We start from the raw sequence: 15,014 nt of genomic DNA, 5'->3' as shown, positions 1-15,014 counted from the left end.
GATTTCATAACATTTGTGCTGTAATCACATATTTCTAAAATTGGATCTGCTTCAATAAGTCTCCTGTGTGTGTGTGTGAGTGTGTGTGTGTGTGTGTGTGTGTGTGTGTGTGTGTGTGTGTGTGTGTGTGTGTGTACAAATGAAAGCTCCACGTAACTGAAGCCAAAACACTTTTGAATATTTACTTATAGAAACATGCCCCTAGTTTCTTTGCTCGATTAAAGGAAGCAAAACCTTTTAAAAATAATAATAAAAAATGTGTTCGTATGTATTTTTCCGCAGCCTCACCTGGGACTGTCCCTTTGCATTATGTCTGCATTACTAGCTGGCAATCATGTTTGTGAGAGTCACGTGATGCAAAAAAAGGAACGCAATATGGCGGTAAGATAAGCATAAAGAACAGTTTGCATAAGGCCGCTCCAACAGCTGAATTGCACTCTCTTGTGATTCACCTTCTTATGGATGATTTGATAATCGGTACATTCACACATCCAACAACACAATCTTATATGCAAAAACAGGCTTGGCATTGCAAAAATTTACAAAAAGTCCATAGTGGGTAGAGACAGCATCTTTGAGTCATTGCAGTAGATAGCGATAGCATTTTAATCCTTCAATTAATACTGTATTGTATTCAATAATAAATGGGTTGAATTTGTAAAGCATGCATTGGTTCAAGAATATTCCCACCCAACATACCAGTTTATGTAGCTCTGATACGCTGATCTGATCTGGATCCACCATTTCAAACTCTTTTCTGGGAACAAGGTCTAAGCCAAGGTGTCTGGTGAGAAAGGGGGTTAGGGGTGTATGACAAGGAAGAAAAAACAGTAGTGAAGAAAGGAATCTATTTAAAATAAAACGAGGTTCTAAGTCAAACAATGTCGCATTTCAACTTTTAGTGGAAGTGAATCAAATGTTGAGCTTGTGCATAACATCTTGGTATTCTTTGTTACTTCACAAGATGACAAGAGACATGTCTCATTAACCTTTGTAATTTATCCAAATCTTTGTAAACATGCCTTTTTACATTTACCTGAGGACGGTTCTAATAATATTTTTTCTGTTACATGCTACATTGTACTTTAAACCAGTTTCAGATGAAAAAAAACACACTTTTTTACTTTTATCTGACATCTATAGTTATAGTTGACATAGGAATGGGAAATATGTTTATTCGCTTTCTGCTGGAGAATTAGATGAGAAGATTGATACCACTCACAGTAAATATTAAGACAATTTGCTTAGCAACAACACTGGAAACAGGATGAAACAGCTAACCTGGCTCTGTCTGAAAATAACAAAATATGTCTACCAGCACCTCTAAAGCTCACTAATTTGCACATTATTTCTTGCTTGTGTAATCCATACAAACAACTGCTGTTTTACTGGGGGGTTTATATGCTAGACTATCTCTTAGCTAAGCACAGTCCCTTACTTGAGACTTGCTGGTTGCCTGGCAACTGCTCAGGGCCAAGATATAAAGAGTAATAGGCGTATTTCCCAAAATGTTAAATTTTTGCTTCAGGATTTTCCATACAAAACACAGGATAACTTTATTAAACACCATTCATTTAGTATTCATTTTAAATCAGTATTTAAAGTTTTTGAATGTACCCGCAACATTAAAAACTGCTATTAATGCACCGTTTAAAGAAACAATGATATAATGTACATTATGTACATCACTAAAAGGAGCCATCCTGCATAATGAGTATATGTATTATTATCATAATTAGGCCTATCATTAGATAGTGTTTTAAAGGTGAAAAATGTTGGATTTTCATGTTAAATATGATAATGTAACTAAAAAGAAAGGTGTTTATACTTATAACCATTTTAACTTCTGTGTAAACTGTGATCTGTATCCGTTTGCTCCAGAACTCCAGCTACTGTTTGATGTATCACTGATACTGACTGAAATATTCAAACAGAAAATTACATTTTTCATGACAGCACCGTCACATTCAACAGTCTTGTCCATTAGACATTTTTGGCAACTTCGGAAACACTTGTCTCTCTTGGTGGAATTGGGATTCATGGGTTTGAAAAGTCTTAACCACTCACCATGAGTTTGTTGAGATGGGAAGAGTCGGTGGGATTAAAGAGGTTGAGTACAGTAGTGCAGTAAAAGTAACTAAATGTATTTTGTTTCCTTACAGTTCTGGTTCACGCTCTTGTATAACATGCTGTAACCTTTCACTTAAACAAAATTGTGCAGCCACAAATCATGGAGTACTATCAGAGCTGCTCTGATGACTATGAAATTAGACCACTACAGCTCTCAGGTCAGTGTGCACAACAGAGCACTGACCTCAACACACATGGTGAATAAAACACAGTGAATTCTTGCTCCACTTCTGAGGTTTTTTTTTTTTTTCATTGACACAGATAGTTCAATCTGTGTACTTTTATGTGAAATTGTGCAATGAATGTTATGTTAAACTGACAGATGGCCCCTCCACATAAAGCTCTTCCTTGGCCAAACTAGAGCCCTCACATCTTTATCTCTGTTATGGATGCCTGTCACGACTCCGCTGGATGGAGTTTAAAACTGGCAACAGGAGGAATATGGCTTTACAGTTCCTTCCGGGGGATGTGCATTGACTTTAAGCCGCTTGAGATTCACTCATCTGCTAAATGACCATAAAATTACATCATAGTGGATGCTATTTTGCACCCACTCATCCAGTGTTGTAGATCTTTCCAGTGCCAAAGACAGATTCTTTTCTTCGGTAGCCAATATCTATACAATGCACTCAGTACAAGATTAACTCACTCATTGCCCCAGTCAAGCCGTACGGTGATGTGCCGCTTGATCTCACGAGTCTGGTCCTGAGCGAGGTGACCCTGGATCAGCTGCCGACGCAGGTCGATGAGCTCATTCATCACATGACGCAGCTTATGAAATAGATCCACCTTGTGTTTCTATTGGAGCAGCCCAAAAATGACTTGGTTAAGACATGTGATTTCCTTCTTCTGCAGCATTTGTGTAAAGGTTGAGACATTTTATAACTGTATAAGTAGTACGTTACAACTACAAAGCTGGACAGTGAGAAAAAGATGTGTGCATAAAAGGTGGTTCAGACTTTGATGATTGATTTTGCATTCAATTAAGGTATGATCAAGACGAATATCACGTTCTAACGGCTTCTGCCAGCCAGTGCAGCCAGCAGAACAAATACAGAAATTTAAAGCCCACTCATTTTGTTAATAAAAAACACAAGTCTGCTTTCAACACCTTATGGTAATGAATTTCATCACCATTTTTCTAAGACCAAGGACAACACCTTTAGTTCAGACACTTTCTGTTATCCCGAATGGCATGACACGCCCACATTATCACATTACCACCACCAGGTTTGTTTACATAAATGCAAATATTAAGCGCTGCCACTATGACGGTGTGAATTTAATGAGGATAAACACTGCATGTTCTCAAAGGCTGCTGAAAAACTAAGATTTTTGTCAGGGTTGATAAGCCCTTACGGGGCTAAATACGTACATTATAACAGAAACACAGTTATGCTTAGGCCATTGCTCCCTGAAGAAATACCATGACTTAATTGGCAACAATAAGGTCAAATGTATTAACATCTTGCTGATGCTACATCCTATTATTGTGGATGCAACTGTGGCAACATGGCCCATATCACTCAGGGGGTGAGCACCAAAACAAGCACTGTTAAATCAGCGCTTCACATTAGTTGAGCTTCAGAGGAAGTTACATCACCACATCAATGCCACTGGCTCCTTAGTTGCACAGAGCATGAGCAGTCCTCAGTGAGAGGTTATGTAAAAACTTGCTGCCAGCTCTACAACATATCCACTCAGCTCCAAACTCCAAACCCTACCAACCTCTTCAGCCTGCCCCCTCAACACATAGCAGGATTAAGGATGCTTTAGGTTCCCAGTAATCACTTTTAACCAGCAAGTAAAGTCTGATTAAAGGTGGCGAGCAGAGCTGGATCTTAAGACGATGTAGAAACTATGAGAGGCAGGCTTAAATCAATCAATGGCTGAATGACACAGCATAAAATTGCATATGACAGGTCTGTAGGCCGTTATCTGTGTCCAAAAAACATTTTTCCCCCCCTACATAGATAGTACATGAAAATGTAGGGTGACAGTCCTAACGACATGCTATGGGGAAATATCTTAAAGAGCTGTCACTGCACACTTTGGGCTGTATCGCTCTAAGCTGTTCACTATACTTTCTGGTCATCCTATGTGTCTAATTAGGGGAAGGGAAGAAAGACATACTGGACACGCTTGTTCAACCATAGCCCTTTAAAAGGGTACAAATCAAACAAAGATGAATGGAATTTCTTTTTGTAAAACCTGTTTTTCTCCCACCTCCCTTTTGGTAATGTTAGAATAAGTCTCATGTGTATTGCCTAAGGTATATTTTAAGATGAATGTGATGTGTTAAATATAGTGCCACTGACCACATAGAGCTGCTTCCACAATACCCCCCATTCCTGCAGTGTGGAGGTGGTCTCTGTGATAATAGGGTCCTCGAGGGGCACCACCGTCTCGCACAGGCTGCAGCAAAAGAAACATGTACATGAATGTGAGTCCACACAATGATACACACATGTCACACCTCTGATTAATGTGGAGAAATGTTTTACAATCTTCTTTTAATATGGCATATTATGACAGTTACTGTGCTGGTCATTTGAGAAGGCGCATGTCAGAGACTGTGTTTTTCTTTGGGATCGATTTACCCAAATCTGCTGCTGTGGTTCAGGTTCAGGTCAGGCTTGAATAGAAATCATACCGGTTCAAGGCCTGATCATAGCTCTAATTCACACATACGGGCAATTTAGAGTCAACAACTAACCAAACCTGCATGTCTTTGGACTGTGGAAGGAAGTCAAATGCAGAGAAACCCACCCCTAAAATGTGGAGAACATGCAAACTCCGCCCAGAAAGGCTAAAGCTGTACCCTGGTTAACACCAGACCCTTCACAGTTGTAACTGAGAGTGGGTCTGGGGAAGGTTAATTCACAACTCATTTCCAAAGGGGCGTCACCAACCGATGCTGCTCAAAAGCCTCTTGGTGCAATCGGATAGCCCTCTAACCAATCAGACCAGCGATCCGGTTGACGTAGTAGCGCCAGCGGCATCAACTGCATCAACAAGTTGCTGCGCTTCCGTGGCCATCATGTTGAATGTAAACAAAACGCTGCTTGCCATCGCTGAACTATTGTCATCATGTTGGTGTCTCAAATTTGAAAAATTGGAATTGGGCTTAAGTGGACTATTGGCCAGACTGACATGTAGAGAAAATCTCAAATTTTACTGAAGTTTATTAGGGTTTTCCCAGGCTACTAAAGTCAGCCAGTAGGTTCAAACCCGGATGCTCTTGCTGTGAGGCGAAATTAGTAACTTGGTTCAGGGACTCGGTTAGTCGCCACGGGTTAAGTAACAAGTAATGTAACTGATTTCTTTTGTTGAGTAATAAGCACTGGAATTACTTTTTTGAATGAATAATATGTAATGTGTAAATTGTAAATTTTCAGGTAACTTGCCAAAAACTGACACATATTCACACATACAAAACCAGATGTATTAATGTCACTGCTTGAAGTCAGATTTTTAAAGAAGCTATGAAGTGACGAAGAGATAACAAAGGAAGGAACAGAGGTGGTGCACATCCTTCCTTTGTGGCCACACGCACCGGGAAACATTAAACCAAAGGTTAGATCTCTTGTGAAATTGTGTGCTTTGCTCGCTAAGCTCCGGCCTATACTGCAAAGAATAATCTCTGATACAGTAACATTGTTTTTTTAACAAGGGAAGCATATCCATCCCTTACACAATGAGTCGGGGTGATTGTCTGTGGCACGGATGCTTTGGGAGAACTACAGATATGCAGTAGGTGTTTCACCTCATTAACCTCATGAGACAGCACAAGTGCAGCTTCTCGAGCAATATAATAATGTTAATTTCCAAGCCTGCGCTTTTAATTGTTTGAGTGTAAATGAGAGTCCTCAAGCTATTTGGTAGCTCATCTGGAGGGTGGTGAAATAACAGCAAACTCCCAGTCCACACTGAGCCACAGCTCCCAGTCTGCAGATTTAACATCCGTGAGTTTAGGCTGATAAAGAGCTTTGCTGCCTGTTTTTGTCTTTGCCTTTATTCTGGCCTCTACAGCCGTGGTCGGCTTTTGTGACGGGAACGGTAGATGACCGCCACTGTGTGTACAGTACATATGTGTGTGTGTGTGTGTGTGTGTGTGTGTGTGTGTGTGTGAGAGTGTGAGTAAGTAAGAGAGGGAGTGTGTGCATGCATATCAGGAGCTGTGCCGTGGAAATTGTCTTAAAGAATGGATCATCCGATAGTCATGCTCTGTCAATATTTATCAAGTACTTATTTTTTAAAGTTGGATAAGTACATCCCTAATTATGATATTGTGCCAGCTCAAATCAAAACACGTCATCATACAACTTACCCTCTGTTGGTCACTGTGGATTTTTTCAAGTGGACATAGCTGACTGGGAAAATACCCTGTGGACAGAGAAGAAAGAGCAGAGATGATACTGAGTGGGACAGGATCACATTCTTAATCCTCCTGCTACATGTAACCAAAACATACAGTATTGTGTTTCTGTTATTAGGTAGAACGACCTAAACTGTGTTGAGTTAGGATTATGCAATACTGCTGGCAACACATTATATGTTGAAGGAAATGCAAGATCTTTCCTTTAGTATTTCAACAATTTCCGCTTTGCTACGTGCTGACATTTTCTGCCATGCAACGAAAAAAAGGATACTGTTTGCTCCACTACAAAGACGAGAGGCAGAGCAAAGTGCAGGAGCCCTATTGTGGTTTGGCTTAGCAGGGGAAGGGCATGCAAGACTGAGTGGTGCCAATTGCCACCCTTGCAGTTCATCTTTCTTATTCTAATCTGCCAGATGTGAAGAATTGGCCACAGTGAGCACAACTAATTCTCTCAGCACAGAGAGAGTACGGGGGCGACTGAATGTGGGCAGCAGAGTACATAACAAAATGGAGGGGTGTTAGTAAGAACTGTAAATAGCCGATGGGAGTAGAGAAGGACAGCATGTAGCCACTAACACCTACATATACAAGGACTGGACAGCTTGTGTGATTTAAAACATTAGAGCAGCACCACATAACACTTCAGCTTCTGACATTTTATTTTAAAGCAGAGGAAACCTATGAAACAGAAGAAAGTTACCTGCCGCTCTCATGTTTCATGGTCCTGATGACTCTAACGTTTGTATTGTGGATATTTAATTCTCCAGCACTGCTACAGGTTATAAAGGATGGAGTCCATAATAAACTGTCTTTACTAAACAGTCAATCATTTGGGAAGCAGATGTGTCAGTGGTATATAATAACCACTTACTGCAGTGCAGAGTATTGATCTCTGTCAGCAGTGATGGTGTTGTATAATCAGAGTTCTGCACCTATATTTTTTTCTTACTGAGCCGGATTTATCATAATGATGCTGCATGCACAAACTGTGAAGTGAGAGGTTTGGATTGAATCGTTCCATCCAGCCCTCCATCTCAAATTGCTTTCTGCCTTGATCAAAGATAAAACAGTGTGTGTTGAGTCTGTCCTGCAGAAGTCACTAAAGAAAACAATTGATTTAATTTAATCAATTAACCAACTAGGATTTAATTATTTTATAGCATTTTTTGGTCAAATGAATGGTTTTAAGATTACTGTTTGCACCATCTGCTGGCTAAAAGGAAAACAAAATTTGGATTTTCAAAAGAATTCTGCACAGGAGAGAAGTGTTTGGAGTGGTGCGTCCAAGATGCTCAAATAATCTCTAAAGTGTCATGCTGCAATAGGAAATAAATGTTAGAACTACAGATAGTATGCATGTCATGCAACACACATACAGTGTATCTCTTTTATCTTATTTTGTCTTTTCTTGTCATTATATTTGCTGGGTAGTTTTTTCCACCATTTGTAAATAATACTACATGTAGTGAATATGTGGTGTACGAAGTCAAAACAACTTGGGTAAAACATGTCTTTATGAAAGCCCATCTGAAAATACAGGTCAGGAGATTTCTATTTTTGTCAAATCAAAGCTCTATTCAATAAGTTAATCAGTCATTAAGGTCTTTGTTGTCTAGACGAAGTTATTTCTGGGTTGCTCATCTCTCACATCACATTATCATTCACAAAAATGCATCAGCCTCGAATAACACCTTCATGTTAAGACCACTTTCTGTTACAAGGCAACTAGTTTTACAGATGTTTTGGCGACTTTTCATGTGTTTCAAAAATGCTAGTTAACCTTATATAAAATACTGGTTGTCCAATTATATATTTAGTTAATAGTCTGCTGCCTTATTAATGTGCATATAGACATTTTTAAATACAATAAAGGTTTTATAGAAAATCCAAATACTTTTTTGTCACATATGAGTCTAGTGATGTGTTTTGTTCACTCTCAATTCATTTAAATGCATACTACTGTATGCATCCTGCAGGAATAGAATTCTGCTGTTATAAAATAATTACCTTGATAGAAGGCTTCTTGGAGGAAAAGCCTCTGTACCAACCTAAAGAAAGAGCAAAGTGCACATCAGAAAACCTGTCTTCCTCACAGTGAAACACATAACCAATGTATATAGTATGTGCCATTACACCATTTTACTAAGATGGTTGGTATCATGGTACAAGAAGTGTTCCAGCTTCTTTTTTTTCAACACCTCAAATCAGCTTGTACTTGAAATGACAATGTGAATGGTATTCTCTGCCGTTATAACAATAGCTAACAGGGTTTTTAAACATATATTTACTCACATTTACCTGTTAACATTAATAGTAAAATATGTTGTTTTCCCATGCCATTACCACTACACTACTTGTCAAACCTGCATTAGCTGCTTTGACTAGCCTAGCTTTTAAACTGGTGCTGTGGATAATGTAATCATTTTCATAATAATAATAATGTATACTTTAATTGTAATTTCACACAAGGGGAAGTTACAATTTACACCCTGTTATAATTATACACATCACACACACACACAGGCCTGAATTACAAACACATGCTCAGTACCGACACATGCACTAATGGAGAGATGAGGTGAATTGGCACCTCTGCAGCCACCAGTCCACCGTATGGGGACTTGAACAAGCGACCCTACTCCCTACTGACTGAGCTACTACCACCTCCAATGGATGCTCCATAGTGGGGTAATGTTTTGGCCACAAACTATTTAACAGATATGAGACAGCAGTAACGTTAGCAGGGGTTACGTACGTTAGCAGTTAGCTCTGCTACATCACTGAACCAGTGTGATGGATAAACATATAATAACATAACTCTAGACACCACTGGCTGCACTGAAACAGTACTGTAATTACATTTTAACAAATGTTTCATACAATTATCTCAGTATGTTTGGATTATTGCTGTTACTGGTATTTATCATAGTTTGCAGTTTGTCTAGAGGTTTCAAGACCTTCATTGGTTCAAAATCAAACTGTGCCATCAAGTGCAGTTCAATCTAGGCTTGTGGTTAAAACAGTGTTGTAAGCAGAATTTTTAAAATACTGTGGGCTTAAAGCTATAGTGCGTAGTTTCTTTTGCTCCAATGAGGAATTCTAAGCAATGCCAACACCACTGTTGTTTTGCAGTTTTATTTAAATGTTGGAGGTCTTTCAAGAAAATGTATCTGGAAATAAATAACTGCTTCCAAACTGAACTGAACAGACTACCTAAAATGTGTTTGAGAGCATTGCCTCTATATTCCCTATAATTAGCACCAGCATAGATCGTTTTTTCACAGGAATCTTTACAGGAGTTTATTAGCTAATTATAGAATAGTTAATTATGCAACATAAAGGCCTAAATGCTCTTTTTGAAGCCTCTGCTGCAGGCAATGAAGTTTGACAAATCAAAATTAATATACATTTTTTGGCCTAACACATTTCATTTTAATACTAGCAAAAAAAAAAAAATTCCCATATAAAATAGGAGGACATTGAGGCCCTGGATGAAAATGACCACCACATAACTGTTGTGTCAACTTTGCATACCTGCAGATCTTTGTGCGGTATAGAACTGCTATAATTCATCATCAAAAACAATAACGGTTACCCGCTTAACACAAGTATGCATTGTCATAGGCAATCTGAGTTCTTTACCTTCACTCTTCTCCAAAATCTGTACAGTTTCCCCAATCTCCAGGACCAGGGCCTGACATATTGATGACCGGAAGTTGCAGATCACTGTGCAGATTAAAAAGAAAACAATCATTCAAATATTCAACCTTTTAGGAGTTGACTGTCATGAGATATTACAATACGGATAAAGATCAACGCTTGGTTTCATCTATGTGACCTCAGATTATGCAAGGTGACCCCCAACACTGCTGTATCTCCACAGCATGTGCTTTGGGGTTGTAGAGGGGCTTTTAATAAGCTGTTTAATGCAAACATCTAAACAGAATGTCACACAGGAACCACTGCTTAGCAAACTGAAAACAAGCTCCCACCCTAAAGTGTGTAGTCATTTTAATAGGCAATTAATTCTTAAGCGGCCTAATTTTTGTGGAATGTTAAGTTAATTGAACTGTCTCCCGAAATAGAGCCCACACAAACTGCTAAGTAGTAAACACTGCTTTATCATAAGTCGGTATTAGCATAAATCTTCCATGCCACCTGCTTATGCAGCATCACGCAGTCTTAGAGCACACACACAAACATCCTGTGATTTACATTATTAATGCTTAGGGGATAGATTCTACAGTAAAGGCCTTCGTCATAGGATGGCCTCTGGAGCCTGCTTTTTTACCTGTGCATCTCTGTAAAATAAAATATACAAGCCTCAGTAAAGATACATGTGTTTAATAATGACAGGGTTCCACTGACGATTTTAAAAACCTACAAAGGGTGGCCCTTCAAGGAGAGTTTGGTGTGAATCATTATGCTAATGAACTAGCCAGGGGACCCAGTGAGGGGGAGGAAGAGGAGGAGGGTCTTGGGCTCCATTGCCTGTTTGAGGGTAATAAGTGCTCAGTTCCTGTGCTTGGGTTACTATAGCAACAGATCATTTACAAACTGGAGGGATTTCTCCAATGTACCTGCGGCAGGGATCTGGGCATTTTAAAATGGCAAAGCTTATGAATGAAACAAGAGTTTAAATCAAGTAGCGTGTTGGGCATGCATTAGCGTCAGAGAGATGGATAGACTTAAAGAACCATCTTGTCACCCTTTTCAGTCTGCCTCGGGCCCTTTTTTGAACCAGAGTTGAGTATTTCTTATGTGAGAGTGTTATTCTTTATGGCCTCTATTTCATTTGAATTGCAAAACCTGCACTCAAACCATTTGAAAATTCTTAAATCGGAGGTCAGAACAAGATGAGCTTGTCATCTTTGAGAGAAATGGCCGCATCAAGCAGGTTCCTATTTTCAGAGTCCACCCTCACAAAATCTCCAAGCTGTTTAAACACGCTTTCATTGTGTCTTAAAGGTCCAGAGCATTAGCATATCCACAAAACCTAACCAACCAGATTCATTTTCTTACTTTAACATGTTGAACGTAGGATGTTGGAAGGACTGACAGGACAGGCAGTGAAAAATGTTGGCAAAAGCAAACATTTCTTCTGAGAAATAGTATATCAGTCCAGACTGTCCCTCTATTTACTTGCATTCAGTCCAAATGGTGTCTTATGTCTGCTATTGTGTAACCAGTAACTCACTTGTAAGAAGTGTGGTGCTTGAGCCCAGGAGAAGGGTCCTGCTGTCCTCCCCTTTACTCTCCCCTCACAACACCTCCATTGTGACAAATACATATGTCTACTCATCCATATATCAAAGATTACCACAGACCTTGTAGGGGGGCCCATTATGTTTGGGCTTTGGGTTGTCAGAACTTGTATTCCCTTCACTACGACACCACAGCATACAACACTTAAATTCATCAAAGGTCTAAAAAGCATTAGAGTTAAAAAGTGGCAACCTTACAACAACATGATGGGGACTGGATTCCTTGAGTTATCTGGTTGTGACTTGATGGCAGCAAAGAGATGCAAAGCTTTTTCATAATTAATTAAAAGAAGCAATATTCCTTCATTTCATTATGCAGAAGTTCTGACATTGAAGTTTACACTATCTATGGTATCACTCAGCGTGACCTAATACTAATAGTCATAGGCGGAATATCACCCACTGAGTATCAAGCATCGTAGTTTAGACTCAGCAGAGCGGACATAAACTGGAGCACAATTGGAAAATAAGTTTTAAAACCTTAGGAGGTAGCAATGGTTGGTCTTGGTTCACACACTAGCATACACTTGCATCACATTAGCAACTGCAATACTATTCAGTTTTGAATGTGTTCAAGTCAGATTACTGTGACTTTTCTATCCGCCATATTTCCTACACACCAAACAACAACAAATAAAATAAAATCTGCAAATATCTCCAGGGTGAAATTTGAACTATTTCCCTTGTCTACCCTTTACTTTCCTGTTTTCTGGGATTTTTATGGTCAAGCCAAGTCCAATATGTAAGCTATAATTTCTTTTTAAACATGTGTTATTCTTTTACAACATATGAATTGGGACATACATCACTTTCCACTATAAATATTATAACATGCTGCCATGTCTCGAAAAAGGTTTTCTTATCTATATGTATCTATATGTTTTCTTATGTAATATAGGGAAGCTCAACACAAAGCATGTGTGACCTACTGACTGGCCTTGTATTAGAATCAGAGAGAGACAAGGGAGAAATATTTTGCAGAGAGGAGAGATGTCATCAAAAACCTGCCAGTAAACACCACTATGAATTAAATTGTCTGCTATTTTTTGCTAAACCACCTGAGTGCCCATAGCACCAGTGTACTGAGAAACATTTGATTAAAGAGGACAGTGTTCTCATCTACACTGCAGAACTGAAATTAACTTATCTTTTTAATTCCAGTCTTAACCATAACTGGTACAATTGCACTTGATCTGCTTACCAAGTGATTCCTTAAACCATTTCAGTAATGCAATATGGTTATGAAGACCATGGAGGTCCTCCTTGAGTTGTCCTGTCCCAGATCCAGCAAAGTTAAAATTTACACAACGGCCTTTTGGCTTCGCCCACTGAATCGTTTGGTTCAGCACGACTTGAGTGCACACTCACTCACTCACTCAGACAATTTACTGCGCTGAAATCTTGCTAACCTAGGGATTTCTGTCACAGAGGCAGAGGAGCATTTTACCATATCGGATTCCAAATCAGTAACACAGAAACTAGGCACGCTACACAGCTGCAGGGGTCTGTGTAGCTGCGAGATGATGACCTTATCCTAAAGCACTTTTAAATGACCATGTACATGACTATTACACATGGAACACATATGTATATTTATAGTGCTTATGTGCAGTTAAGGTACAGAAAACTACAGTGTTAATGAACTTTGTGAGCCTCTGATTGATGAATCCAAGAAGGGCTCACCAAAATGAAGCTGAGCAACTTTCCACTAAAATCATGGCTAAAATACATCGAGAAATGCTACATTAATCTCTCTAATCCCACTATCAGTTGAACATTAGCTCTATCTCTCTTTTGGTCGTGAACACGTTTGATCCTCGAGCTGTCCATTTTAGATAATGGTGGCCTAGTCTGCGTGATTATTTCATGTACTGCTACAGTAGTTTGCGCCTGAGCAACGTCTATGTGGCCACAGAGAAAGCCGGCTGACTCATTTCCCTCTCGCTTATGTGGACAGGTACCGACTTACAGTCAGAGCTCTCTCCAATAAAAGAGTAAAGAAAATCGTGCAATATTGTTATTTATATAAGAGACATCCATCAGTGATTCATTTGCAAAAAGAGAAATTTCAAGAAGACTGTACTGAGAATTGATTAATTGGCTATAATTTTTTTTAATCTAAATATTAACAATCTACACAATCACAATTATCTTATGTTTTGTTTTTATTGCATAATGAGAGTTTATATTGGGCTACTTTTGACATGTTACCGATTAAATATTAAACAAGGAACAAAACACGTATTTTTAGATTAATTGGTGATTAAAATAATTATCAGTTGCAGTTCCAGAGTGGGAAAAGCTGGGCATCACCACTGTACACATACAATCCAGGCCTTCACTGCCACTTTTCAAGTGATTACCAAACTAATATTACTTCCTGCATAAACACACAAAAATAATGAATAGGCAGCAATTCTAAGAAAGACATTAAGGTTTAATAAGGTGGTCTCCAACTGCTTCCTGTTTAAATAGAGCCCATTAAAACAGCACAGGAGAAAAGAAAGGCCTGGCTGGCTGCTGACGGACCAGACCTCAGTTTCATATTGGTGTATGGCAATATTGGCAATATTGGTGACAGACAATTTACAGGCAATGACAAAATAAGCAAATAAGATAGGGAAATATGCAAAAAGGTGCCAGTAATAACAAAGATGAGGCAGAAGAGGAAATGTTAACAGTATGTAAGGTGCTGTATTGCCAGTCAAAGTATAGCAGTGTGGGCTTCTTTACATGGTGTTGGAGACATATTGAACCATGTCGTTACAATGTATACGGCGAAGGGGGGGGGGGGTTGTTGTACTAGAGTAATGTGGGCTGGTATTACAAGGTACAGTATGTACTGTGTAGATACAAAGCGGCTCTGCTTCCCCGCATTTCAGCACCATGGACAGCGTCACCTCCACATGTCAGCACCGTGGACAGCGCCAGGTCACTCTGCACTGTGACGCGGAGGCTGCGCCGAACTGTTGCTTCCCCAGACAAAACTACTTCCCCCCGTTAAAACCCCCAATATTTTTACGTTTGAAAACCCTGCAGTGATTCTATGGTTGATAAACGGATGCGTGGATGACAATACAAAACGACTGAATGCGATAAGATTACTGTACATCCACTATAAATGCTGATATAATGGCTGTTATTCTGCAGTATTTATGATTCGATCATGACAAATGTAATACCTCCAAACGAAGTGTATATTTGAGTGGGCGTGTGTATGGGTGTGTATGTGTGTGTGT

At 39.3% G+C, this 15,014-nt stretch overlaps 1 protein-coding gene and 1 long non-coding RNA gene across 8 annotated transcripts in view; both read right to left on the bottom strand.

The window, feature by feature from the left end:
• Nucleotides 1-15,014, bottom strand: part of LOC117947508 — a 1,113,976-nt gene that overhangs the window by 989,588 nt on the left and 109,374 nt on the right. The window lies entirely within an intron of this gene.
• The window catches only part of dock3 (dedicator of cytokinesis 3), a 45,463-nt gene that overhangs the window by 28,807 nt on the left and 1,642 nt on the right, over nt 1-15,014 (bottom strand). For all 7 annotated transcript variants that reach the window (XM_034876328.1, XM_034876329.1, XM_034876332.1 and 4 more), the window contains exons 2-7: nt 10,154-10,237; nt 8,519-8,559; nt 6,461-6,516; nt 4,449-4,545; nt 2,780-2,928; nt 700-784 (exon numbers count right to left, since the gene is read on the bottom strand). In XM_034876328.1, the coding sequence (XP_034732219.1) occupies nt 700-784; nt 2,780-2,928; nt 4,449-4,545; nt 6,461-6,516; nt 8,519-8,559; nt 10,154-10,237 (512 nt within the window). The remainder of the gene's footprint in view (nt 1-699; nt 785-2,779; nt 2,929-4,448; nt 4,546-6,460; nt 6,517-8,518; nt 8,560-10,153; nt 10,238-15,014) is intronic.

Source organism: Etheostoma cragini, chromosome 7 (assembly GCF_013103735.1).
Source record: "Etheostoma cragini isolate CJK2018 chromosome 7, CSU_Ecrag_1.0, whole genome shotgun sequence".
Classification (NCBI taxonomy): Eukaryota; Metazoa; Chordata; class Actinopteri; order Perciformes; family Percidae; genus Etheostoma; species Etheostoma cragini.
The sequence above is the reverse complement of the archived record's forward strand: the minus strand, read 5'-3'. Positions and strand labels throughout refer to the sequence as shown.